The sequence below is a fragment of the Engystomops pustulosus genome, chromosome 2 (genome assembly GCF_040894005.1).
Source record: "Engystomops pustulosus chromosome 2, aEngPut4.maternal, whole genome shotgun sequence".
Lineage (NCBI taxonomy): Eukaryota > Metazoa > Chordata > Amphibia > Anura > Leptodactylidae > Engystomops > Engystomops pustulosus.
The window spans coordinates 118,311,503-118,337,418 of NC_092412.1; the positions used below are offsets into that span (position 1 = coordinate 118,311,503).

The 25,916-nt window shown below is 37.2% G+C and overlaps 1 protein-coding gene across 4 annotated transcripts in view; it reads left to right on the forward strand.

Moving 5' to 3' along the window:
* SPNS2 (SPNS lysolipid transporter 2, sphingosine-1-phosphate) overlaps positions 1–25,916 on the forward strand; it is an 89,417-nt gene that overhangs the window by 35,455 nt on the left and 28,046 nt on the right. For all 4 annotated transcript variants that reach the window (XR_011853176.1, XM_072136148.1, XM_072136149.1 and 1 more), the window contains exons 2-4: positions 2,683–2,748; positions 17,710–17,846; positions 24,959–25,110. Coding sequence is in view for 3 of the 4 variants with exons in the window: in XM_072136148.1 (XP_071992249.1) it covers positions 2,683–2,748; positions 17,710–17,846; positions 24,959–25,110 (355 nt within the window). In the remaining variant the exon portion in view is untranslated. The remainder of the gene's footprint in view (positions 1–2,682; positions 2,749–17,709; positions 17,847–24,958; positions 25,111–25,916) is intronic.

Sequence of the window (25,916 nt, forward strand, 5' to 3'; positions counted from 1 at the left end):
AGGACAATGACTATTGCTACAGCGACACAGCCTTTCCACATACAGAGGTGAGGAGGAGCTGTGTACATATATGTTGTATTGGTTTCGTCATGCTTTCATCTTGGAAATGCCCTACCTATTTAATGAACACCTGGAAGCCTCATGGGAATTTGTGTGAAAAATGCATTTTGTTTGGCGTTGCTAAGGTGGAGCATGGTGCTGAGACAAACCTGCTTTTTCTATTAAGGAGGAAATAAAACACCAAAGACAAAAGCTCAGAGACAGCAAAATGGGGACATATCTGTATATCTGTGCTGCGATCTCTGCATCGTTCTGCAGGCATAACATTTAAAAATGTTGTACATTATGAACAATTATAAGAGGAAAACAAAAACTAACTTGATGAATCTTTTGCCACCCTTGTGTAGACCACATATGATGCTATAAATTAATGTATGATATCCAAGAAAAGAAATGAATGGCACTCAACGCTTTTCCTGATGTTCAAAACTGAGGTTTATTCTCTTCTCTACTCTGTGAAACACCTATTCAGTGAGGTGTCCTCACAATCCACACTCCCTTGCATCGTGTTTTTTGTTATGTGGGTATATATTTTTGAATAAACCTCAGTTTGGAAGACAAGGAAAAGCCGTGTGAGGCATTCATTTTTTTTCTTTTCTATGATGTCATACCATGCATGCTACTTAAAGGGCATCTACAACCAGGATGAAGAACCATATGCAAATGATCCTGAGGAGCTCCAGACTCCTTAGGTGTTAATAAACCTGGAGCCCCTCAGGCTAATTTGCATAGTCTTTCATCCTGGTGGTAGATACCCTTTAAGAATAGAGCACAACCGAATTGATTTATTACCCTCTGTTACACCTGTGGACTGTGTGTCATATATCCCCAGAAGATTTTCAATGAGAAGTTTCATGGACAGCACCACTCGTGTATCTATTTTTGGTATAAATGATACTGTACACTGTATAAAGTATACTGTAGCATGGCAGCACTTCAGAGGTCATGTTAGTTGGCTCTAAGTTTCACTCTTATTTCCATGGCATTTCCATCATTTTGCCTATTTTGTTTGCTCCCAGAAATCAACCATTATGGTCACTATTACGGTATACCTCCCAGAGAAATGGTCTAAATGGCAAAATGCATTGATATACTAACCAACTTTTATTGTGTTGTGTAGCTATCAAGTTTTAAAGATTAGCATCCTAGGAAAGCATAGTGGATATATGTAAATCAATTATTTCCATAGTGTTTAGAAATGATGGCCCATGATAGGATTGCTAGGCTCCTTCTATTTGATTATTTTTGCAATTATTTATGAATAGTAATTTCAATGTTATTATTAAAATAGGTGTTTTAGATTTGTCTATAAAAGTCAAGATTTACCTAATGAACAGTTACCAGTGCTCAAAGCTAAAGGGTTCTTGCCCAAGTTCACTGTAAATGATGTATGTAAAGCGCAATGGACAATGAACTGCACTACTATCTCCTTATCGTATTTTCCAATTGACTTACTGATAAGCAAACCCTTCAGCTGTTGCATGTGATGAACCTGCCACACGAAGGTCTCACTCCAAAGAGTTACACAGTGATGAGACACAGAACACTACCTTGTATTGCAAGAAGGTGCACAGTTCCCAATAAAGTATCTGTTTCGTGAGAAAGTCTCATAGGAAAACCTATCTTTGTTGTATAATGTTTGATTATTTGTTATTTTCCTAGTATTTATTTTTGTGACAATCAGGAAATAAGTGTCCCCTCTGGATAACAAAATAAATAAAACAGGAGAAATGGAAGTTTTCTGAAAGTCACTGTAGTTATAGAACAACATCTGCCTAATGTACTGACTACAATACAGAAGTAATGGTAATGTACATGTAGTAGAATGTAGGAAAGTTAAACCAATTAGAGAAACCTCAATCTCACTTTTTGTTGCCCTCATATGACCCCATTTAGGAGCCATTTATAAAACAAGTGTTGTTATGTCCTGGGGAGATGGACCACTGGATGCTGCCGGATATGTACACCATGTAGTCAGAAGCTTCCTCTACCTCATAACTTTTACATTGTCTTCCCTATTAAGTCAGTGGCATTTCTTTCACAAATATAATAACATATTAGTCAGAGTTTTGGTTATTAATTAAATTAGTTCTCCGCGAAGGAAGGGAACCAGTGATGACAAACCTATTAAAGACTGATTGCCCAAATTACATCTAAAACCAACTTATTTATTGGAAAGTGCCAGCACTGCAATTTAAGCAGAAACGTAGTGCTCACTGTTCTGCTACAGCTTTCAATTGTAGGTTTATTCAGAGTATCATTGTAGCTTCCCACCAGGGTCCTCTAAACAGGAATAAGCAAAGAGCCTGGTGCAGGCGCTCCAATAATGCTCCAACCCTGTCCACAATGACTTGATCCTCCTGCATTGCTAGGAAGCCCAGGCCATGTTTTTTTAAAATAGCACTAAGTATGGAAGATCCAGGTGGGTCCTTGAAATTTGTCTGGGTGCTAGCATGGGTGCCCACTCAGAGGGATCTGAGGCCACCTCTCGCACCCATGCCACAGGTTTGCCACCACTGTCCTATTATTGTTCCTTCAATCTAAAAACTTATTTAATTGGAAGAAAAGATGATTCTATAAAAATAGCACAGATCACCCATATTGTGTGTTGTCTCTTTCCAGGGGTTTTATTGGACATTCAACAACACTTTGGAGTCAAGGATAGCGGTGCTGGTTTACTACAAACTGGTGAGTGTTCATTTTCTTAGTCTAAAACCATGAAGAAGAGAGAGCTTTTAAAGGTTTGAGTTTCATGTACAGGTCAACAGTAACTAGTTAGACAAGACAGTCTTATACTGTACTATATTTAACACTATGGGGCAGATTTATCAAGCGGTCTAAGAGTAAGAATGTTCTTAGTTGCCCATGGCAACCAATTACAGTTCCCCTTTAAAATATTCACAAGTACTGGTAAAATGAAAGCTGAGCTGTAATTGGTTGCTATGGGCAACTAAGAACATTCTTACTCTTTAATACATGTTGTTGCAAGTAAAGGCATAGTTTCAAGATTTTTCAGACTTTTAAATCTGCCACAGTGTGTACTTTTAGGGGCATATACATATATATGCAACAACTACACTGGGTGTAACTATTCTGTATAGTGGCCAATGCGGGAGCTCATAATGTTGCCTCTTTGGGAGTACATTATGTATTGATGCAGACCACATTCTTATTTCTTATGTATTAAATATGAATAAACTTCTCCTACCTTCATATAACATCAAGGTGGAAGGTGGATGCAGAATAGGGGCTGCTAAAACTCTTTAGAAGCCACAATAGATATCTATACATATATATACCATATATATATATATATATATATATATATATATATATATATATATATATATGTGATGTTTAAATGTATAATATAGTTTTCCTATTAGATGTACCATAGAAAAAATGAATGCACCTTCATTCAGTTTTTAGTCCACCCAAAATGACCTAGGATACCACAGCATTTCACATTTACATCTTTCTAAACCCACAGTTGGCAACAACTTTCCTATTGGGTACATTTTGTTTTTGTAAGCATCAGCACAATAACATATTGCTAAAGAAGAGAATATAGGAATGTATGTACATTAACATAGATGTTATAATTTCACAAGTATAGCAACACTGATCTGTGTATGTAAAGGTTAGCAGAAAGTAGAAGTCAAAGGATTAGCTCATTGTCGAATGAAAAAATCTTTTGTGCAGACATAAAGCTCATTATTTGCCATCAGTGTAAACAGACACCTGCCTATTCCCCTGTCACATGTAAGGGAAAAAACATGTGACAGGGGAATCACATCAATAACTATATTTATGGAAACCCCATGTAATGTGTACATGCCAATCAATGAGTGGTGATGCATGCTTCTAATGTGAAATTTCTTGCCTATATTAAGAAAGTGAGTTTAGAAGATGTTAAGTCATTGAACTGGCTCTCATAGTCCACAAAACATAATCCAAGCATGAAAATTTATTGCAGTCAGAGTACACTACCGTTTAGTACAACTTCAGTTCCATCAACCTCACATCTATTCTCTCTGGTGGCATAAGTGTTTTTAGTATTAGTGTGACAGAATATATGTTTAAAACGTAACATATAACATGAACATAAAATGTCACGCTACAATTTACCCTAGACTGCTTCAAGTTTACCTTGTGTGAAAAAAGACCCCGAGTAAACACTTTGATGTGATATCACAAAACTATTTAGTACTTCGCTTCCATCTATGCAAACTGTCATTTCCCTTTAATAATCATAATGACATAGTTTATTTAACAATACCTACACTATGTACATTCTATTCAAACCCATAGAAAGAGTTCTTCTACTGAAGTCCCATTGTTCTATAATCCTCAGTTCTAAACACCTTACAGAACCTTGAAGATCAGAGAAGTTACGTAGAAGTAACCCAATGTTCGCCTCTGCAGGGGAAGTTGAAGGGTTAATCATTCTTTATTTCCTACATTTTGAAATACTTTAGACCAAACAGAATGTAAAGACTAAACAGGCTGCTCCTTCTGTAGACACGAGGGATCTGAATGAGCCGCTGAAGTCCCATACTGCAGAAAGAACACATCTGGTGGTCTCCAACTGTTAGAGAATTGTGTTATACTGTACACATATGGGAAAACATATACTGCTATGAAGACTATATCTTTAACCATTTCACAGCATGTGTTATAGGAGGCTTCCTAGGCTGGTGAATTTCAATTTAGACAGTGTTGAAATATCCAACATTACTACCCCTAATTTAATTGTCTCTCTTGGGAGATGCTGTCTATAAAGTATGGTAATGGAAGACATAACACAGTAATAAAATATCACCTCAGACTTCAGTGTGGCTAATTACATTATTGTGAGGAATTATTTTCTGTGTTTACAACCCATATAAAAGATAGCTGGAACCTAAGTCAACTAATGTCCTTGGGGACCTGTGGTTTAGTGTCCCAAATCACCCTGTTGCAAGCTCAGATATATACAGGCGGTCCCCTACTTAAGAACACCCGACATACAGACAACTCCTAGTTACAAACGGACCTCTGGATTTTGGTAATTTACTGTACTTTAGTCCCAGGCTACAATAAACAGCTGTAACAGTTATACAAGGTGTCTGCAATTAAGATTTTTAAGATTGTTAATTCTGGTTCTTATGACAACCCAACATTTTTTAAATCCAATTGTCACAGAGACCCAAAAAATTTTGCCTGGAGCTACAATTATAAAGTATACAGTCCGACTTACATACAAATTCAACTTAAGAACAAACCTGCAGAACCTATCTTGTACGTAACCCAGGGACTGCCTATATATATAAATATAAATATATATATATATATATATATATATATATATATATATATATATACAGGCAGTCCCCGGGTTACATACAAGATAGGGTCTGGAGGTTTGTTCTTAAGTTGAATTTGTATGTAAGTCGAAACTGTATATTTTATAATTGAAGTTCTAGACAAAATTTTTTCTTTTGCCCCAGTGACAATTGGAGTTTCAAAATTTTTGCTGTAATTGGACCAAGAATTATCAATAAAGCTTCATTACAGACACATTACAGCTGATCATTGAAGCCTGGGACTATAGTTAAGTTTCCAGAGAGCTTCACCAGAGGTCACAGTGGGCAGAGGGGTCCGTCTGTAACTATGGGTCGTCTGTAAGTCAGGTGTCCTTAAGTAGGGGACCGCCTGTATATATATATATATATATATATATATATATATATATATATATACAAGGCAAGTCGGGCTCATCTTTGGTGCCCTGCACGCCTGCACAGTGATTCACTGAAGCCAGAGTACGGCTTTATCGCACATTTGCCATATCTACAGCACATGCACAGTAATGTCGGGAACTGGGTGTTTTTCATTGCAGGCACAGAGGGAGAAACTACAGTGTAGTTTAAATAACCAGTTCATAAAGCTCAGTGGGTGGTTTAGTGTCCCAAGATAGCCCAAAAAGGTTCTGAGTTCTGTTTGCTTGAAGATAATAGACTGAAGTGTTTGGCAGTCTATACAATATGGCTTAACATAGATATAGCCCATAACATATACAAATTAAGAAGAGTATTGAGGACAGTGAGTTAGCCCTATGATTTTGGTTAATTATCGAAGCCCTAGTTATTATCAGTTCTGATGCATGTACTTGATATTAAACCTTTTGTATTCCATAAAAGAAGGAGTTCTTTGAGAAGACCCTCTCCCTTATCCAAACCAGATTTCCTATCATAATTTTGACCATATATGTGGGCTATTGGCCATCTCTTAAAAGACCACCCCATAAGAATACTACTACTTTTCAGAAAATTTTTGATGGTTTAACCATATAAAAACCTATTAAAACTACTTTATATTCCAGTGTGTTGTCGGGAAACATAATATACTGTACATAAAATTAACATTAAGTGGTCATATTTTTCCATGTTTATATCATGAAATTCTAAAATGTTGCTCATTCATTGAATATTTGATTCCACATTCATTCTTAATATTACATGTAGGTCTATGTTTACAGTGTTCTCCTAGAATACATTACACTGTCTCATATGTGTTTAGATTCATCCTATGATCAATATCTTCGCCCACTTTCCTGCTACCAGAGTCTTTTTATGAAATCACTGCTTATGATATTACATTAGTAAAGAAAATATTGATAATAGCTCTATTAAAGGCCACAAAAAGACCCTTGAAGGCCACTTGTGGCCAGCAATAAACCATGTGTTTGTTTTATGAATAATATATCATATCTGTAAGACAAAAGTGAAGCGTAAGAAAGCTTTTAGTAGGCCAAAACTATGGAATATAAACAGATGTGTTCCCATGTACATAGCTTGTGTGATTATTTTTTCATTGAATCCATCACATAATTTTAGGTGTAACTATGATTAAGGAATCCATGGTTTACAGAATATTGAACTGAAGCCTTAAAGTGCACACTCGGGTCCTTGGAGATACTATAATAATAGTGAGTCGGCATTGTTGATAGTTCAAAAGAGAAAGCAGGAGAGGCTTATAGAGAATGTGTCAGGGGCGCAACTACAGTGGTAGCAGCCTTTGTAGGGGCCCACAGAGTCAGGGGCCCTGTCATAAGACCCGACACACTAACACACTAGAGAGTGGAGGATGTGACCCCTTAAATAGATATTATTCTGCACATTATACTGCATAATGGGGCACATTTACTTACCCAGTCCAGTCGCGAGCCAGCGTCGGGTTCTCCGACGCTGATTCGGGTCCGGCCGGGATTCACTAAGGTATTGCGCCCGATGCCCACCAGGTGTCGCTGCTGCGCTGAAGTCCGCTGGAGTTCACCGGAGTTCACTATCCTATTCCTGGTGCAGGTAAGCGTGTGTCAAGCAACACATTTTTTAAAAAATTCTGCGGTTTTCCCGAATGTGCCGGGTTTTCCGACAGACATGCCCCCCCACACACACAATTTCCGTCGCATGCATGTCGGCGCCGATGCGCCACAATCCGATTGCGTGCGCCAAAAACCCAGGGCAATTCAGGGAAAACCGTCGCAAAACGGTAATATTTGGGAAACCAGATGAAAAATAGCGATTCGTGCCCATAGTAAATTACCCCCAATATGTACCATAAACGTGCACATGAGTTTATAAATGTGTGATTGTAACTCGCATGTGTGACTTTGCAAAAATGTACATTTTTTAAATGGGGAGGGGCGCCCCATTCAGAAGTCTGCTATGGGGAAAGTACTTTTTGCAGGGTGGGATAAGGAAAACTTTGCCTCAATGCTACCTTGAAAAGCAGCCCTCTTTTACATCAATGCATGACTAACGAGAAGCCTAATAACATGATGTGGGATATTAGTAAAACATGTATGTATTTCCAAAAAGGAACTCTCAAGTCTCTCAAGTTTTGACTTCTAAGTCATGCTTAATGTTTAGGGAGCTTCCTTTCCAGGTAGCACTGAGGCAAGGTTCTCCTTATCTCATCCTGGAAAACATATTTGTTAATTAACTTTACAGAATGAATAGAAGGAAACAGTTGTTAAAATCATTGTCGGGAGACTTTTTCATGGCGTGGCTGGACTTCTGGCTATTAAAGTTACTCTCTGACCCCCAGTCTAGTATATATCACCCTTCCAGTGGATATATAATAAATGTTTCAGGCTGTAAAATTACTTTAATTGGATTGTGTGATATGTGTGATATGTTATCTAGTGCTGGACATAGCTTACATTTTATTTTAGCATTTGATTGGCAGTGACTTGTCATAGATATTGTAAATCGTGTCTCCAATTTGTACTTTTTAAGCGCAGTGAATGCGGTCAGCACTAATGTATCCAAAGGAAATGATCTCAGTACTGAAAGCTGTGTGTATGCGTGTTATGATATATAAGAATTATATGGTATGTCACATGCATGTCTAAAATGTAGTAAAATTACCCAAATTGCTATACCAAAAACTCTAGGGAATCCTGGTCTAATTGGCTTGATCCATTCAGCTTGAGTTCCTATCAAGAAAACGCATTTTCTGACATGTTTCCTTCTGTCAGTCAACATGCTAGAACAGTTATGACATGCATCTTACTGTAAACCTAAATAATGCTCCATTTCATAGTAGTAATCATAGCTTTACCTTCTGATCTCCAATACAAATATATCAGGGAATAAATATTGTATGCTGTACATAGAACATCCTTTGTGAGGCCGCACCACAGCTTGTCAGTAATATTCCCATTCATTGTTCACAGGATGTAAACGCCCTCCTAGTGTAGGGGCTGGGGTCATTGTAGGTCAGCATTACGTTTGTAGTCAGTCAGAAACAATTACCCATCTCCCGATATTCTGCTGCCTTCACTAGCTTCTGTGCATTACATTATTGCCACTTCATTTGTTACTATATTTGGGCTGCATCGTTTCAGCTCTATGCATAGAATGCCCATAGGATTTCATGTATGATGGGAGCTGACAAGAGGTGATATGGTTTACAAGATTATTAAAATCTCTTGTGTTTTTTCCTGCCACTCATCCACTCTTCCACGTACAGCATTATTCAGCCTCTGTTTTCCACTATGGCTCATGTGTTTAGATATATATTTCCAGGCCTAGGACATGGATTGTATGATGAGATTTAGTCCTTTGCTAATAATTGGCGGGATTATTGCATTAAGATGTTTTCTTGACACCTCCATTAAGCTCCCTGTGGAGAGCCTTCCACTTTCAAATAATTGTGATGTTCTTGGCAATATGATCAGTAGCAATGGAAAAAGCAATGCGAAAGGTTACGGCTTTAAATAAAAGCTGTCTAAATGATTCATCATTAAAAGCATTTGCTTGCACGCAAGATGTCAACCTCTTCACATTTAATATACCTTACAATTGTATTTATGTGCACTTCCCTGCAGTGAATATCAAAGCACGGCACTTGTTCAGGTCTGTAGCTTCAAGTAAGCAGCCCCCAGGATGATAGACTTGTAGGCTGTACATTTCCATGTAATATGAATGTTATTAGTGGGAATGTTGTATCTATTATTAATATAACTTTTTATCTTAGAATTACCTTATAGCTATGCTGATGAGATGTTCACACTGGCAGCTATGTGAAGAATAGTTTTAATGGAAAATGTATTTGCATAAAAGGTTTAAATCAATCTTCTAATCTTCCACTAACCACCCAAGCTTCAGGATGGGGAATGCGTATCTGATGACTGAAGACCCCAGCTGCTGTAAATATGAACAGGGATTCACAACCCCCTTGTGTAGGGTACAGTAGTGAAAAGGCACAACCATGGTTCTGTTACGTAGGCTATATAGATCTCTGCTTGATGTCATTCTATAGCAAGCTTTAAATTAAATCTATCATCAAAATCAAGCATGGTACACCAGAGGCACTTACTCACAGATCCAGGCACTGTGACTTTGGGAATCTTCTCATATGTGTCATCCTTGGCCTTCTTTCTTCAAAAATCAACTTTAAAAATCATGCGAATGAGCCAGAAGGGCTCTGGTGGGAGTTTCCAGAGTATCTCAGTGCTACCACATCACAGGCATCACAGTAATAGTGAGCATGTCTCCAAGCCCCCAGGAGGGGGACCAGTGAAAATACATCATTGAGGAGCTCTGGAAACATCCACCTGAGCATAATTTTAAAAGTTAGTTGATTTTAGAAGGAAGGATGCTTTATGAGGATTAGGATGGTTTATGATGGAGGTTTGCTTCCAGTGAATAGCAATCTGTCCATGATTATGTATTGTCACACAGATGCATGGCTAATTGGTAGTATAGTAGGAAAATGAGAAAGTGATGGTCTAATGGTGAATTTATGATGTAGCTGAATATCCAGGACACTGTGATTGAAATCTTCTCTAGTCACTTTCTTTAAGTCAGGAAAGCAAAAATGGGAAATTATTATTTACAAACTTTTGCGAGAATGCAAGGTTCAGGGAAAAGAATCAGCACCTGGGACAGCAGAGATGTGAATGGCTTCAGCACCACTACAAGCATTCCCTGATCTGAAATGATAAGCGACAGAGCTTGTAAAACCCGTCATTTAAGAAAAAGAGCTAAGAGTTCAGAAAGAAACTGGTTCTCATGTACTATGGACAATTGCCATCGGAGAGAAAATAACACCCTTTTGCTCTTCTATTGTAAGTCTCCATATCCTTGAAGTCCTTTTGAATGTAGGGTGGTCCTGACTTTGAACTGTATGGGATAAAAGATACTTATTTAGTGTAACAGGTTATGACAATTGTGCTTTATTTTTAGCCCTTTAAAAGGTCTCCTTTGATGGCGTATTGGAAAATCATCAATAATACTCTGTAAAGATCAGACATTGATCTGTTTTCAGTATCAATGTAGTTCTGGACACAATGGATTGTTTTATAATCTTAACCTTTATGTTTATGCTTTGAAGTACATTGATCATTTGTTTAGATCCTTTTGTGACTCTTTAGTTCAGATATGCAGCAAAATAAACCAAATCTGAAATTATATAAGTATGAAATAAGAAAATATTTCTAAAAATGCTAGAAAGAGGCATTTATATAGATAGATTTTTGCCTTGTGCCCTGTTGTAGTGTCTGGTCTACTTATCTAAAACAATGTTACAGAACTGTTATTTTGTGGAGAATCCAGTTATTTATAATAGCAGTGGTCTTCTTGTGCATTAATGTTGTTGACTGTGCAACTATTTATATGAAAACTTCCATTGGATACCATATTTTCAATGCTCACCCTGTCTTACCCCTTCCATGTCTGCACAGATGCACATACTTTCCATACACACTGCTACCATCATTCAGTTCAATGGGTGTGATATCCCAGAGAGATTATCATTCATCTGCAGCGTTTAGATTAGTGACCATCAGCAGTACATGAGGGTGTAACAGCAAGTAGTTTCCTGCTTAACTTTACATGACATTATCTCATCAGCTTTAACAAAGTTCTACTTGATCTGGAGGCCTTTGTGTTGTTACTTTGGAAACTAGAAGAAAAACACACCAGGAATAGCCCAGGAATTGTTTTATTTCACCACATTTCCCTGGTATTTTCTTTCCCAGCTTTTCCAGCCTTTTCGCCAATTATATCAGGAATATTTGTGTCCTGCATTCTCTTATGCAGGGAGTCATATGTGCTCCCAGCAATACCCGTTGCAGCCATTATACACTGCTGACTCGGCTAGTGCCTCCTTTCAGGATATCCTCTGTGTGGTTGGGGAATATGTGTTAGGAAGAATAAGGGAGTGATAAGTTCACAAAGTTCACAGGCTGTATTTTTTGTCTGATATGTATCCTCAGACACACCCGAGCTCTGAATCAGCAGTTTCACCTGGATTCTAACGTAGGAATAATTGCCCTGCACCTCCATAGTATGCAATGCATTGATAGTATGCAATGAAAAATGCCTGAAATTGGGCTAAGAGAATACCGTTTCAATGGGTTAGCACAATTAATTGCAGACACGGACTGGTCCACAGACTAATCCATCAGTTGCACCCCAGGTTGTGCAGATCCCTCACAGTACGTCATAAGGATGTTGTTCAGATAAAGCATTTCAACCCCCAATATAATAATATGCGTCGATTATCTAACAAACTCCCTTGTTTGTTTTTAAACACTGTAGATGCAATGGATAACTAAGATAATTTAATGTCTAGCCTCCTTGGGCCTTTTCAACTATGTTTCAAAGCTCTATATCAATTCAGCTTGTTTCTAATGCCTGAATGCTGCTACTTTATGGGCATGTATTCCTGGCACACAGAGCTAAGAGGGCATAGGTTAAAGACATAGGCCAGTCAGCAGATTACTGACAGGGCTCCTAGGACCAAAACAGTCCAACTATGGGTTAGCCATGTTCCAATACTTTAGTATACCACTGAATAAATGTGTGGGTTTCTCTCTGTATTATAAGAGGGTTAGGGTATTTTAACTGTCAAATAGTAGGGATCAGCAAAGAGATTTTTATTACCCTTTCTGGGTTTATTTATTTATTTTTCAGAAGGGCACCCAGAAGCCACCACTATTGAAACTATGAGATGGTCATTTCTAACTATGTGCTGGAACTTTGTTTTTAAAAACTCTGGAAAACTGTGCAATTCATACATTATTGTTACTTTCCTATTTACCGGAGGTATAACATTAATGCAGCAAATTAAGTCATAATTCACCAGAACAAAAGCAGATACATTATAAACTGTGGGATGCTCATTCGACACATCATAGGATAGATCTAATGTATATGTCAAGTCTTATAAATCTTATTAAAATCTTATTAAACATAATCAGTTTTTATTATTACCGGTATTTGTTATTGATAGGAAACCAAACGAATGAATTATATTTTCTGGTGAAAATGTGGATCGTTACAGTGTGTAATATTCATAATAGCTATGGGAATAGGTTTATGCTGGAATTCTTCTTTAATATTGTCTACTTGCTATAGCTGACATTCACTGACCACCTATTGTTCAGCTGCGCCTTAAAAATAGCTTATGTCACTATGTATGACACAAAAAGTACATTCATTCAAAACAGATTTTCATCAGGATGGGGACAGTTCTCTTCTGTTAAAAAAGGGCTGGAAGGGCTTTTAAACACAGCCCAAAACAATGGTATATGTATGGGCTGGTCTCTTTGCAGGGATTTTGCTTGCAATTTTATTCCTTTTGACTTCATGTAACAATAATTGACAAGAGTTACTCTATTTATTTGACTATAAGACACACTTTACTATAAGTCGCACCCCAGGTTTAATCATCAAAAAAAAAGGAAGTACATATATGACACCAATTAAAAATTCCCAGCTCTGCTACATCTATGCACTCACACACAGCACTGCTGCATCCATTCTCTCACATACCTTTGGCTAAATTCACTCTCTCTGGTCTGCTACATATATTCACTCACATGAACATACTCGGAACTGCTACATCCATTCAGTCTCACACACACCTCTTTTTCATACCCAGTCCCAGCTTCCTCTGTATCTTCTCTGGTGTTTTTCCTGCTAAAATAGTATAGTATAAAAATATGGTATAAAAAATATGGTTATAACTTTAAATTGATCAAAAGAAATCTCAACCCATTGCATCCTTAAAATCCAATTTCTTTATTGAAAAATCCATTAAAATTATGTGTTCATGTGCAGACCCAGGGGGCTGATACTTTTTGGCCAGTGTTTCACCCTTACTCTAAGCATTGTAAATAAAAATGTTAACGCAGTATGAATGCAAAGTGGGAATTCAGGATGAGAGAAGGGAATACATATTCAGGTTTTTCAAAGAAGTATCTGAAGCCACAGCCAGGGGTGGATTGTTAAAAAGAGCAGAACAACCTAATCTAATTGTATAATCCAAGCCCTGATTTAGGTTAAAATTCTGTATTCAATTCTGCGTCCAGAACCAGCATAAAAATAATTGTCTCCTCATATTAGACCAATGTACTAAAGGAATAATTGACATTCTATTAATAATGCTAATCTATTCACATATTTGCAAACTTTGATAATGTAATAGCATAACAGTGGCACAGCAAAAGTATTTAGATGAATTATGTACCTTTAACTACTCTCAGTTTAACAAGACCACAAAATAGTTTTTGTCTGTTTCTATTCCAGACATGAGCTCTTCTGTTAATCTTTGACACATTGCATTGAGAATTAATGAGAATAGATAACACATCTATCTCTTGCTCATGAGCGTAGAACATATTTGATAGATTAATGTATATTTCAATAGCTTGTATGCCACAGACTGTTTGCCTTGGAAGAAGTCTCAATTTTGCCTTTGGCTTTATGATTCTTTTTTCCGAGCAGTTGTAAAAAGTATTTGTGAAAAGTGTTCCAGACTTTGGTTACAAGATTAGATAGCCGTCTCAAGATTACCTTGGAGAGGTGCTGTAATTGATCTTATTTAAAGAACATCCCACAAGTCTATCATTGAAATGTACTTGTTACAGTGAGATAGAATCAAGCTGGCCAAACCCCAACATATTTATGGAGAGAACTTGAGAAATTGTAAAGCCTGAAATAATGTCATCCTGACCGAATGTTTAGACAAGGCTTCATCTAATCCTAACTCTAAACTTTTATTGGTTATCAATGTCCCTGTTCAGGAAACAATCATCTAAATGTTTTCATGTGGGATTCATCTTCTTCGAAGGTGAATGTTGACTTGCAATACGCTTTGGAGTAAGAACCCTGAAATAGAAGATTTCTTGTAATACAAATCCTGAATATGGCCATGAGCATGAGGCCTAAAGTTCATGGCCATCTTCTTTTTTGACACATCTACAAGATATTGTGCATTCTATATCTATAAAGCAAGCAGGTCTTCTGTAATTAGTCCTATAACATTATAGTGTATGCTGTAAAGGGAATCTATCATCAACTTTACAACTTAAGACAAAATGACAGGTTCCTATATCAGTATTTAAACAGTTTGTGGTCAACTTGTTTGAATTGAATTGCTGTTGTTGGTCTAAAAATAAAATCCTCTCATGTTTGGGCACAATTATAAATGGTAAAGTTTTGGTGACATGTGTTTGTCACCTAATGCACAAGATAGGTGAATGAAAGTATTAGAATCATAAGATTTATATATTTTGCATGCTCAGTGGACATATATATTAAATTTACTATTTGTAATAACTTCATTGTAAAAATTTAGTCATAAGATAGCATTTGGTGTATGGTTTTTGCAGGTTGTTGTAGTAACCACATAAAAGTGATCCAAAAAGTGATCCAAATGTCCAAAGGGCTGTATACTGTGACTCAATTGTGCTCAAGAAAATGGGGCAGATTTATCAAGCAGTCTGAAAGTCAGAATATTTCCAGTTGCCCATGGCAACCAATCACAGCTCAGCTTTCATTTCACCAGTGCTCATGAATATTTTAAAGGGGAGCTGTGATTGGTTGCCTTGGACAACTGGAAATATTCTGACTTTCAGACTGCTTGATAAATCTGCCCCAATATGATTTATTCAAGAGAATATATCACATACTCTTGATCACAAATAAAGTTTCATGCCTTCTATTACCATTGTTACCTACCCAAACACTAGCTCCAGGACTGACCTGCTCTTTGTACACAAAAAATACAATCTCAGTTTTTATTATACTTTACAAATTTTCTTTGCATTCACAACTCAAGTACATAATTATATATGCTCTTATGCAATGTAAACACTTGGAGTGCTGTGGAAATTCATTTCTGTAAACAGTAGACAGTAAAAATGTTATCACGGTTTCAGTGTGGGCTGTCAAAACAAAGAAAATTGTACTTTTCACCCTTCTGGAGTGGATTTCTATCTCACTAGCTCTGAAATACTTAGTCACCAAAGCCGTTCTATGAGCCAAGTGTTTCTCTTTACATGATGTTGTGTCTTTGTCAGAAGTCAGAAGGGTATTGTTTATAGAATAACACGGCCTTTGTGAGCTACATGCGATCATGTAAAACATACTCATTATTAGCGGTTTTACTTGCTTTTTGAGCTTTTAGTTAACTTTTCCTGTTATTTATGCAAAGTTTAGATAATCATCTGCAAAAGTGATGATCAAGGTGCAGACATACTTTGGGTTGGGGGTCACCTATTATTAAGTAAATATTATTATCATTATTATTATTATTTATATAGCGCACACAGATTATGCAGCGCTGCACAGAGCTTGCCAAATTGGTCCCTGTCCCCAATGGGGCTCACAATCTAATCATCCTACCAGTATGTTTTGGAGTGTGAAATGGACATTTGATTAAAATACCATTCAAAGTATATATTGAGATATTCCAAGCTTGTTCTACAAAATCAACTATACATTTATACAATCAGAAGCTGGAAGTGCCAGGAATGGAAGGGAGGTTAGAGGTAAGTATACATTCATTTTTATTTTTATAGACCCCCCCAGCCATTTATTAAAAATTACCTGTATTTGGGCAACCCCTTCTGGCCCTGAGAAGTTGTTCCCTATTACAATTTTTTTCACATTCATCAAGATGCAAGGCCCCTTGATGCAACCATATGAATCTTATGAAATTTTATGAAAAATCTCAATGTTTACTTTTATCTTCCATGTCTTAACACCTCATATGTAATTTTATGTTTAACTACCTGCTTTGGCTATTCTGTGGGAACCTGTACATGTTGTCTAGACAGTAACAAAGTGGTTATTATGCACTACAGGCCATACTTATTACCTTTTGCTGGGCATTCACAATTCGGCTTCTTTCCCTTGTTACTGCTTAAAGTATGCCACACAGTGATAACAATGGCAAGCAACATATTGTTGGAGATGATATAGTGCGTTAAATGTCTTGCATGTTATAGCATCTAATTTGCCGACATTGAGGTGGAATCTACTTTCCACTTTTTAACCATTGCAGGTCTAACAATTATTTTATCAAGTATAGTTCTTGATATAAACTGCATTTATGTGGTACATTTCTCTGTATTAAGCTGGTAGTTCCCTAGTAGATTAGTATTTTTTACGTGACACATTGAGAAGCCTGTGGCCTTCCTGTATATCAGGTTGTTTACTGTAGATCAGTCATTGTCTGGAAACCAGTTGCTAATACAGTATATACTCTGACTTGTACTAGTGATACTAGTTTTTTATTTTGATCATATAATTAAAAAATTGTGCCTATGTTGGATCTACAACGGGTACTATATCTAAAACACACATGAATAGGACAGGTGTGTCTCCTAACCAATCTTATCTTGTAAGATATGAATAGCAATCCTTTTTATGAATGAAATGTTTGTCATGCAGGCTTGATAACGTCAGTGGCATTATCATCTGATACATACCCAAGTTTTCGTCCTACGCTACCATAAATATATTCTATGAATGCATTATGCAGATTTCTGGCAGATTGCATTTACCTCATTGCTGTATTGCTACTACCTTACAGTTCATTCACTCTTTTTAATGTACTTTATATATGATATTTTTATGACATTAGTGCTGGTAGTATTTCTATTTGTGTCAAAATTATTTTTCCCTTTACAAAAACCTAAGACTCATGTAACATATGTACAGTAAAGATGAAAAACAATCATCTGTGACTGTAGTGAGCCTGAATGTTTCATGCTCTGGTGTTTTTACTGTTGACCCTTTGTAACTATGGTTATGTATTCAGTAAAAGCAGTGATCATAAATCACTAACTCTACTCTTCTTTGGCAGTTTTCATCTGTAGTTTCATGGTGGCAGCTCCCATATTTGGTTACTTAGGAGACCGCTTCAACAGAAAAGTGATCCTGAGCTGTGGGATATTCTTCTGGTCAGCAATCACCTTCTCAAGTTCCTTCATCTCCAAACAGGTAGTGTATGAATGGACTGAACTGTGCAATGATAGCAACGTATTAGTCATATCACATTGAGCAAGAATGCAGTCAATATAGTATAGCCTTCTTTATAACAAGTCATTGGTCAGGCAGTCCCATGTGTTGTACTAACATGTGGTTTGTATTACATAACTGAAATAGTGTCTTGCAGGAATATATAGATTTTGTCTTTGGCTCTTAGCTGTACTGAAAGGCCATGTGTTACAATCACATTACAATCCATGGGATCACTATTATTTACAGTGGGTATGGAAAGTATTCAGACCCCTTAAATATTTTTATTTTATGTTTTATTGCAGCCAATTGGGAAGTGGAAAAAAGTTTTTTTTTCTCCTTAATTTACACTCTGCACCCCATCTTGACAGAAAAAAACTGAAATGTAGATATTTTTGCTGATTTATTAATCAAGGAAAACTGAAATATCACGTGCTCATAAGTATAGCGGAGATCCTTCCATATTAAACTCACATGCTGTCCATTTCCTTCTCATCCTCCTCAAGATGGTTCTACTCCATTGGAGTCCACTTGTGTTTAATTAAACTGATATGACTTGATAAGGAAAGACACACACCTGTCTATATAAGACCTCACAGCTCACAGTGCATGTCAGAGCACATGAGAATGATAAAGTCTAAGGAAGTGCCCAAGGAGCTCTGAGAAAGAATTGTGGCACGGCGCAGATGTGGGCAAAGTTACAAATGAATTTCTGCAGGTTTCTAAGGGGACAGTGGCCTCCATAAATAACTGTGGCTTAGCTCCAGAGATGCAGTAGGGAGAAGGAGAATTCTCCACAAAGTCATCTACCACCGCAGCCCTCCACCAGTTGGGGCTTTATGGAAGAGTCTGCTGATGAAAGCCAGACATATGAAAGCATGTGCAAAAAACACATGAAGGACTCCCAGACTATGAGGAATATGATTCTGTGGTCTGATGAAATGAAGAATGAACTTTAGGTGTTTGTGTGGAGAAAATCAGGCACTGCTCATCACCTGTCAATTACAATCCTAAACCCAATTGAGCATCTCTGGATGCTCACCGTTCACCATCCAACCTGAGGGAACTGGACAGGATCTGCAAGGAACAATGACCGAGGATCCCCAAATCCAAGTGTGGCAAACGTGTTAATTTCCAAGAAAATTCATGGCTGCACTAGCTCAAACGGTGCTACTAACTAATACTGAGCAAAGGGTCTGAATACCATGTGATATTTCAGTTTTCTTGCATAATAAACTAGCTAAAACTAGCTAGATGGGGTGCAGGAAATGAGCAAAAAAAGAACTTTTTTGATTTTAACAATTGGCTGCAGAGAGTGAAAAATTTTAAGGGGTCTGAATACTTTCCATACCAACTGTAAAAACCCCAAATTACTTGAGTCATTTCATTAAAATTCTTAAAACAGATTAAATTATCTAAATTAGCATTGTCCCTGCAACACCCTGCAAAAATTATATGATATGTTGCCAAAAGAAAATTCAATTGTTTATGATAAAGCAATGTATTCAGAATTAAGACCACATATACACGCCATTGTGTGCTAAATGTATGGCAGCTCACTAGTTTGGTTTTTGTGGTAGGCTAGGTGCCTAAGCTAGTCAAAAGCTCCAAAGGGTGATAGTGTTACAGATTTACCATTGATGCATAGTTATCCAGTAACACCTATGAATGAGTTCCTATGTGTGCGTGATAAACATAGGGAATGTAACTGTGAATTGTAAAATGTAGTGGAATGACCTCCCCTCTTGTATTACCCACATGTCATGTCTAATATTGGGTATTTCAAGAATATTTGAACATCATCCAGTTAAGTCGCATTCTTAGACACTAATAAAATTATATTTGCTCAGCTGAAAGGTATTGACACTGCCAGACCAGGATCAGGTGAGACCGACCCACCATGGTAGCACACGTTCCTGGTAATTACTCTTCTTTGTTTCTACCAAATCCTCTTTTATATGGAGGAGGCTCAGACTTTGTTTCAACCTGCCAGTTTTTCTTTTGTAGTAATTATGACATAACAGCTCTAGAGAATTAGAAGGCTACATGAGGTTGAAATGTGAGAGGTGTCACATTCCTACAAGGATTAAACTATTTGAGAGTCAGGGCCATCCTCAAACTTTCTTTTTCATTTTTTTTTAAACTCTTTTATTGAATAATAAAAACAAGTCATCATACATAGACAATTTTCTCAGTACAATATCGTCATCATTGGAGACACCGAGTTGGTGTGTAATGGTGTAGTAGTACAAGAGTGCACTGAAATGTGCAAATTCAATAAAAACAACCATACAAATTAAAGAACAATCAAATACAAGTATTGGCATACACTCATCTGTCAAATTGTGCATAAAACATAAGATATCGCGGGCAGTCAGAATGAAGAATCAGCCGGCGAACAGTATGCAGGATTGTATACATAGCATTAATTCAATATATACAATGCTAACTCCCTCATCAAGGGCAAGCAACTTTCTTTTTCATTTTAATATTTGCATTCCAGTTGCACATGCTTTGTCACACCCTTCTGTGATGTTTCCTTCATGAATAAATCCATAGTCCTTTGTTCTATGCAGTGTAGGTGATCACATTGGTTATAAAGAACCTGTGCTAGTAGTTTTCCTCTGAGCAGAGAATATTGCATATAAATGGTTAATTGTAAGTGCTGTAATCTATTCAGTATAGTTAGGATGAATCAGTCTATTAGACAGATTCCCATACGAAACCAGATTGTAAGCTCTTGTGAGCAAGGCCCTCACTCCTATTTCTTATCACTTTTATTACTTTATAAGGTCTTATTTTATTTGTATATGTACACCATGATAGGTGAAGGACTGCAGAATGTGTTGGTGCTATAAAAATAAAGATCCATTATTATTTGTATCATTATTATCTGGATCAAGTTAACACGTTATCACTTATCAACAGCATAGATGATAATTTGCCGGTCAATGGTGGTCTGACTGCTGGGACTGGGACCTGTGGGTGGTTGGGTATCCCAGATCACCCTGATATGTCCTCTTTAATGCTCATCTGTCCAGTTGCAAAAGCTTTGAACACTTATTTGTCAAATTATTGCTGAATGTAATATTGCTGTTACATAAACATTTATAAGAATAACAGACAAGAAGGCCAATGCAAAGGAGCATTAACCTGTGTTTGTCCTGCCCAACAATGGCTATTTGATGGGACACATGCAATGTCTTATCAATCTATACTCTATTGCTTGTTGGCATACCTGCATACAAATGTGTGGGAGGTCCGCTCACTTGCCGATAGAAAAGACTGCACTGCCCTGGGTACTTGGCTCATACACAGGGCCTTGGAAACCATGGCTATGTTTAGGAGCCTATTGAAAAATATATGTTTAGGCTTAAGGTGTAGGTTGCCTGGAGTAAAGCTAGTAAGGAGGGAAGAGGAATTTTTAATCCCATGAGTTCTTTAGTGTATCAAAAATGATGAGACCTCTTCTGTTAACTCAATGGGACATATTTATAACAAGTGTTTCAAAGAAACACTAGACAGCCTTGTGCTGAACCAAATTTATCAGTGTCTGATGTAGGATGATAAATCTGTTGTAGTTTAAGATGAACTAGTTGTACTTTGCACCTCCTCTTAGTTTAAGGCAGAAAATTCTGTTGAATTTGTTTAATTTTTAGCACTCTCACTGTTTCCTGCATAGGCATGCCCTTTTTTTGAGGCCCTGTTCCTTTTTTCATGCTAGTTATAAAAGAGTCTGAGCTCTGTCTTAAAATATTGCTAAATGTGATTCACAGCATTCATAGAAAATCTGTCACCAGGGATGTCATGTCCTTTTAGCTGATGACAATAGCCTATACTATGCTGCTTAAAAAAAAAGAATTCTGATTAATTTCAGTAGTTTATAAAACTTTATTTCATATTACCTGGCTCGTTGCCAGCAGCATGTGGTGAGTCTAGGTAGGGGGGAGCTGCAGCTTGTGTGTGCCTTTGTTTCCTCTTACATTCTTCTACTCCACAACATCCCCCTCCCCTCATCCAGCAGGCTGAGACACAGGCACACAGGCTGCTGCAGATGCTCCTCGACTTCTGGGACTTACTACACGCTGCTGGGATGGAGCAAGGTAATGTTAAATAAAGTTTTATAAAGAACTGAAATAATTTAGAGCAAAGGCTATTGGAACCTGTCACTAGCTGAAAATGACATTCCTGGTGACAGATAATTTTTGTCAACAAATTGATACATCTTTCTCAGTATGCTTAAAATCGGCAAATGCTTAGTTAATAAAAACAAGCACACATTGTTATAACATAAGTAAAGCATATAGGGTGGAAGCATCAGAATCCCACTATTTATACAATGCAAGGGATAGGTCTTCATGCAATGCTGAAAGATAGAGGATATCACTTAATGTTCTTCAATCATCCATAAACCCAGCAGCGCCAGTCACCAGTGTACACAGTACTGTTTTTATTTTGGATGGAAATCTTTTAACACTCCTACATTAAGAGGCAGCTCTGAACGCATGGATGGCATCTCGTCATCTCATTCTTCATTCATTGTGAATGTTCTCGGGTTTTATTTGTCTAAATGTCCCAATTTAATATCCTCAATGAGCCGGGGTATTTTTTAATTTTGTGAATTACATTATCTGAAATAAGCACATTTTCTCACTGTGTTAATTTACAGAATTTACTGTGTGAGGATGACATAAATACAGGGACTGTAGCAACAGAATGAAAACAAACGTGCTTATTGCCTGTGATAAGATGAGCTCTACGATTCATTAGTCCAATTCTGAAATGTATTTTTGATTATTGTTTTACTTTATAATCCTGACATAGCCTAAGTATGCAGCAATTTAATTAACCTGTGATTTTAGTTTTCATGAAATTCCTAATTTTATAATTTAGTAGATATACCTTTATCATTTACACATGCTGAATATGTATAAAACATAGGAGAAGCTATTTTAAAGGGCTGCAGTGATCCTTATACATAGTATCTGGTACTACTGAAATTGGTTTGGACAGTTAAGGCTACATTCACATTGTAGGGTTCCGTAAGTCAGGTGGATTCCCAAAGTAGGGCAAGGATGTATCCCACTGTATATTCTGGTACAGCTCACATTACATTGTAGTCCTCCATTGTAAGTCGGGTGGGGGTGTGATCTTCAGAAAAGGGGCCTGATCGCGCGAAAAATAGCCTGTGTGCCAAACACTTTTAGACTTTGCACCCAGTTTTGAATAACTCTATGAAGGCAGATAGTAGAACACTATAGTTTTAAATGGTACTAGAATTTAACATTACAGTAATAGATATAAAGTAAATATGGCACAGCAGAAAAATTGTGTTGTCTGTCTTTGCAATGGCAAAGCCTGCTCCACATTGTTACATCTCCCTTAGTTTATCATGATCTCCACTTTGCTTCGACTCTCAATAACTGGAATAAGAATGTACAGCAGTAGAAGACATTCCTTTTCACCTTCCCCTGGTTATAAAGCATCTTCATCTTATATTCACAGACACCTTCAGTTTGCTCTTTAGGCATAAAGACAAATATTGGCCATAATCCCATGGAGGAGTTTCCTATTCTCATGCAGACTGCGTAAATAATATACACAAAGTGCCTAGCCTGAAGGACACAGACCTGCTACAAAGCAATGCGGAAATGTTTTATCATTGTGTAATGACCTGGGTTCACCACAAAGGCTGACAAGCTGTATGCGTCCAATTTACTAGATTTAGAGAATTCCTTGCTAGACAGACTGATATTACTGCTTAAAGGGATGTTGGATACAATGTCAGCAAAGAATGGTTATTTTTTGCATAACGAAAGTTATACAGTGTTATATAAATTCTGTAGCAGTCTTTCACATTTCCAATATCATTTCTAAGATCATTTATGACCAGAATATATTTTCTATCTGTTGTTCTGTAGAAACTCTGGAAAACTGCAATGAAACTTTCCATTTCACAAAATAATATTTAAATAGCAATAACTGGGGTATCCCTTTAGATATTAGAAGCTCTTATGACAGTGATGGCAAACCTTTTAGAGCCTGAGTGCCCAATCTTCAACCAAAAGCCACTTATTTATTGCAAAGTGCCAGCGCAGCAATTTAAGCAGTAATTTATTTCTCCTTGTTCTTTGACAACTTTCAATCGTTCAGCCTCCTAAGGACACCAACACAAGTGAAAGGAGGAGGGCAAATTCGCCATCATTGTAGGAAGATTCTGCAGGCAGATTCTTTGAGTTCTGTCTGGTGAACTTCATTCTGGGGTAATGGCCCGAGTGCCCACACAGAGGGCTCAGAGTGCCGCCTCTGGCACCAGTGCCATAGGTTCGCCACCACTGTCTTATGATATTAGGTGAAAATACCTCCATGTGTGGAGTGCGATGGAGCATACCATAGCTGTATTTCTCTCAGATTCATGCAGCATAGCATACTTTCATAGGAAGAGACATGGGTTAGTACAGGTGATAGCTCAAGCAGCGCCATATCAGATTGCCAACTCATAGCAACTATATATCCAATAGAAATTGTTTTACCTACTTAACCCTTTTTTTTTGTTATTCCCCTTTTTGTGTAATACCCCCACACTAATTAGTCGTCCATGTTTATGTAGAGTACTTAGTGATACTGAAGATTAAAACTTTTATTATTTTAAAAAGTTTTATTATATTACTTTCTATTGAAAGTATCCATTTGTCAACATTTCTTTTGCGTTTCCTAACATGATACATGATATGTTGGTGCTTTATTAGCAAGTGATAATGATACGTATTTGTTTACAAGCAAAGGCAAATTTACTGTAAGATTAACCATGCAGAGCAGTGGAAAAGCAGAGACAAAACAAAGCCGTGTAATGATTTTGCCATGTTTATTGGAAATGTCTGGCTGATAATAGGACCCCTGCCAGGAGTGATACACCCGACTTCTTCTTTTTTATACTTACTCTCATTACATGCCCCTTACCAGTTACCGTGGCAACAAAAGAAAATTGCTTATATGTTAACTCTTTCAAGTCTAGAAGGAATAAAACTGAACATTTGCACACACGTTATTTTAAGTTTAATAATAATGCATTTTAAATGTCTTATTTTTTTTAGTATTTCTGGCTGCTTGTGCTCTCCAGAGGTCTTGTGGGCATTGGGGAGGCTAGTTATTCAACCATTGCTCCCACCATCATAGGAGATCTGTTTACCAAGAACACCCGTACACTGATGCTGTCAGTCTTCTACTTTGCTATCCCTCTTGGAAGGTAATTGCTGTAACATGGAGTATTCTGTACTGCGTAAGTGTATTCACCAGGGATCATACTTAGTCAGCACAAGCAATGGGTCTATTTATAGTCATGACACTCAGAGTACAGCCATATGGAGTATACAGTGTTCATGTGTCAGTGCCTAGTGGTTTGTTCTTTACATATAAACTCAGTGGTTTGCTATTTCCAACTAGAGTCTTAAATAAGCATGAGATTCTGATCAAAGAATGAACATTTAATGCCTGAAGCCAATATAGAAGACACTTAAAACTGTTCTAGTTTCCCATCAGAGAACAGCTTTAATTTTTTAAACAGCTGTGGGAAAATGAAAGCTGAGCCTTGATTGGCCATGGGTAACTAAACAGTTCTGCTCTCATACACATCTGATACCCCCCCCCCCCCATTTCTAAACAAGCAACAACTATTATTGCCTCAAAGCAACAGATAAAAGTATTAAGCTATGGACATAATTATTGTGTACATATAATGCTGAACTGAGACCCCATTAACACAGCATGATAAGGGCTTCCACAAAGCTGTTACTTCTTCCTATCTACACAGATCAGGTGTATTACTGCAGAATTCCATAATTGCCATTATCAGCGACATAGACCATTTTTTAGTTTCCTATGAATAGCTGTATGTGTGCTAAGTAAAAGCAATGACATAGCAGTATATTTTATGACAAAGATATGAAGGAGTATAACACACAGATTTACAGAATATTTCCTGTTTTATTCTATTAAATTTATGTAAAAGCTGTCCTGTGTTTTACGATAGAATGTATAAAACTGTGGTATAAA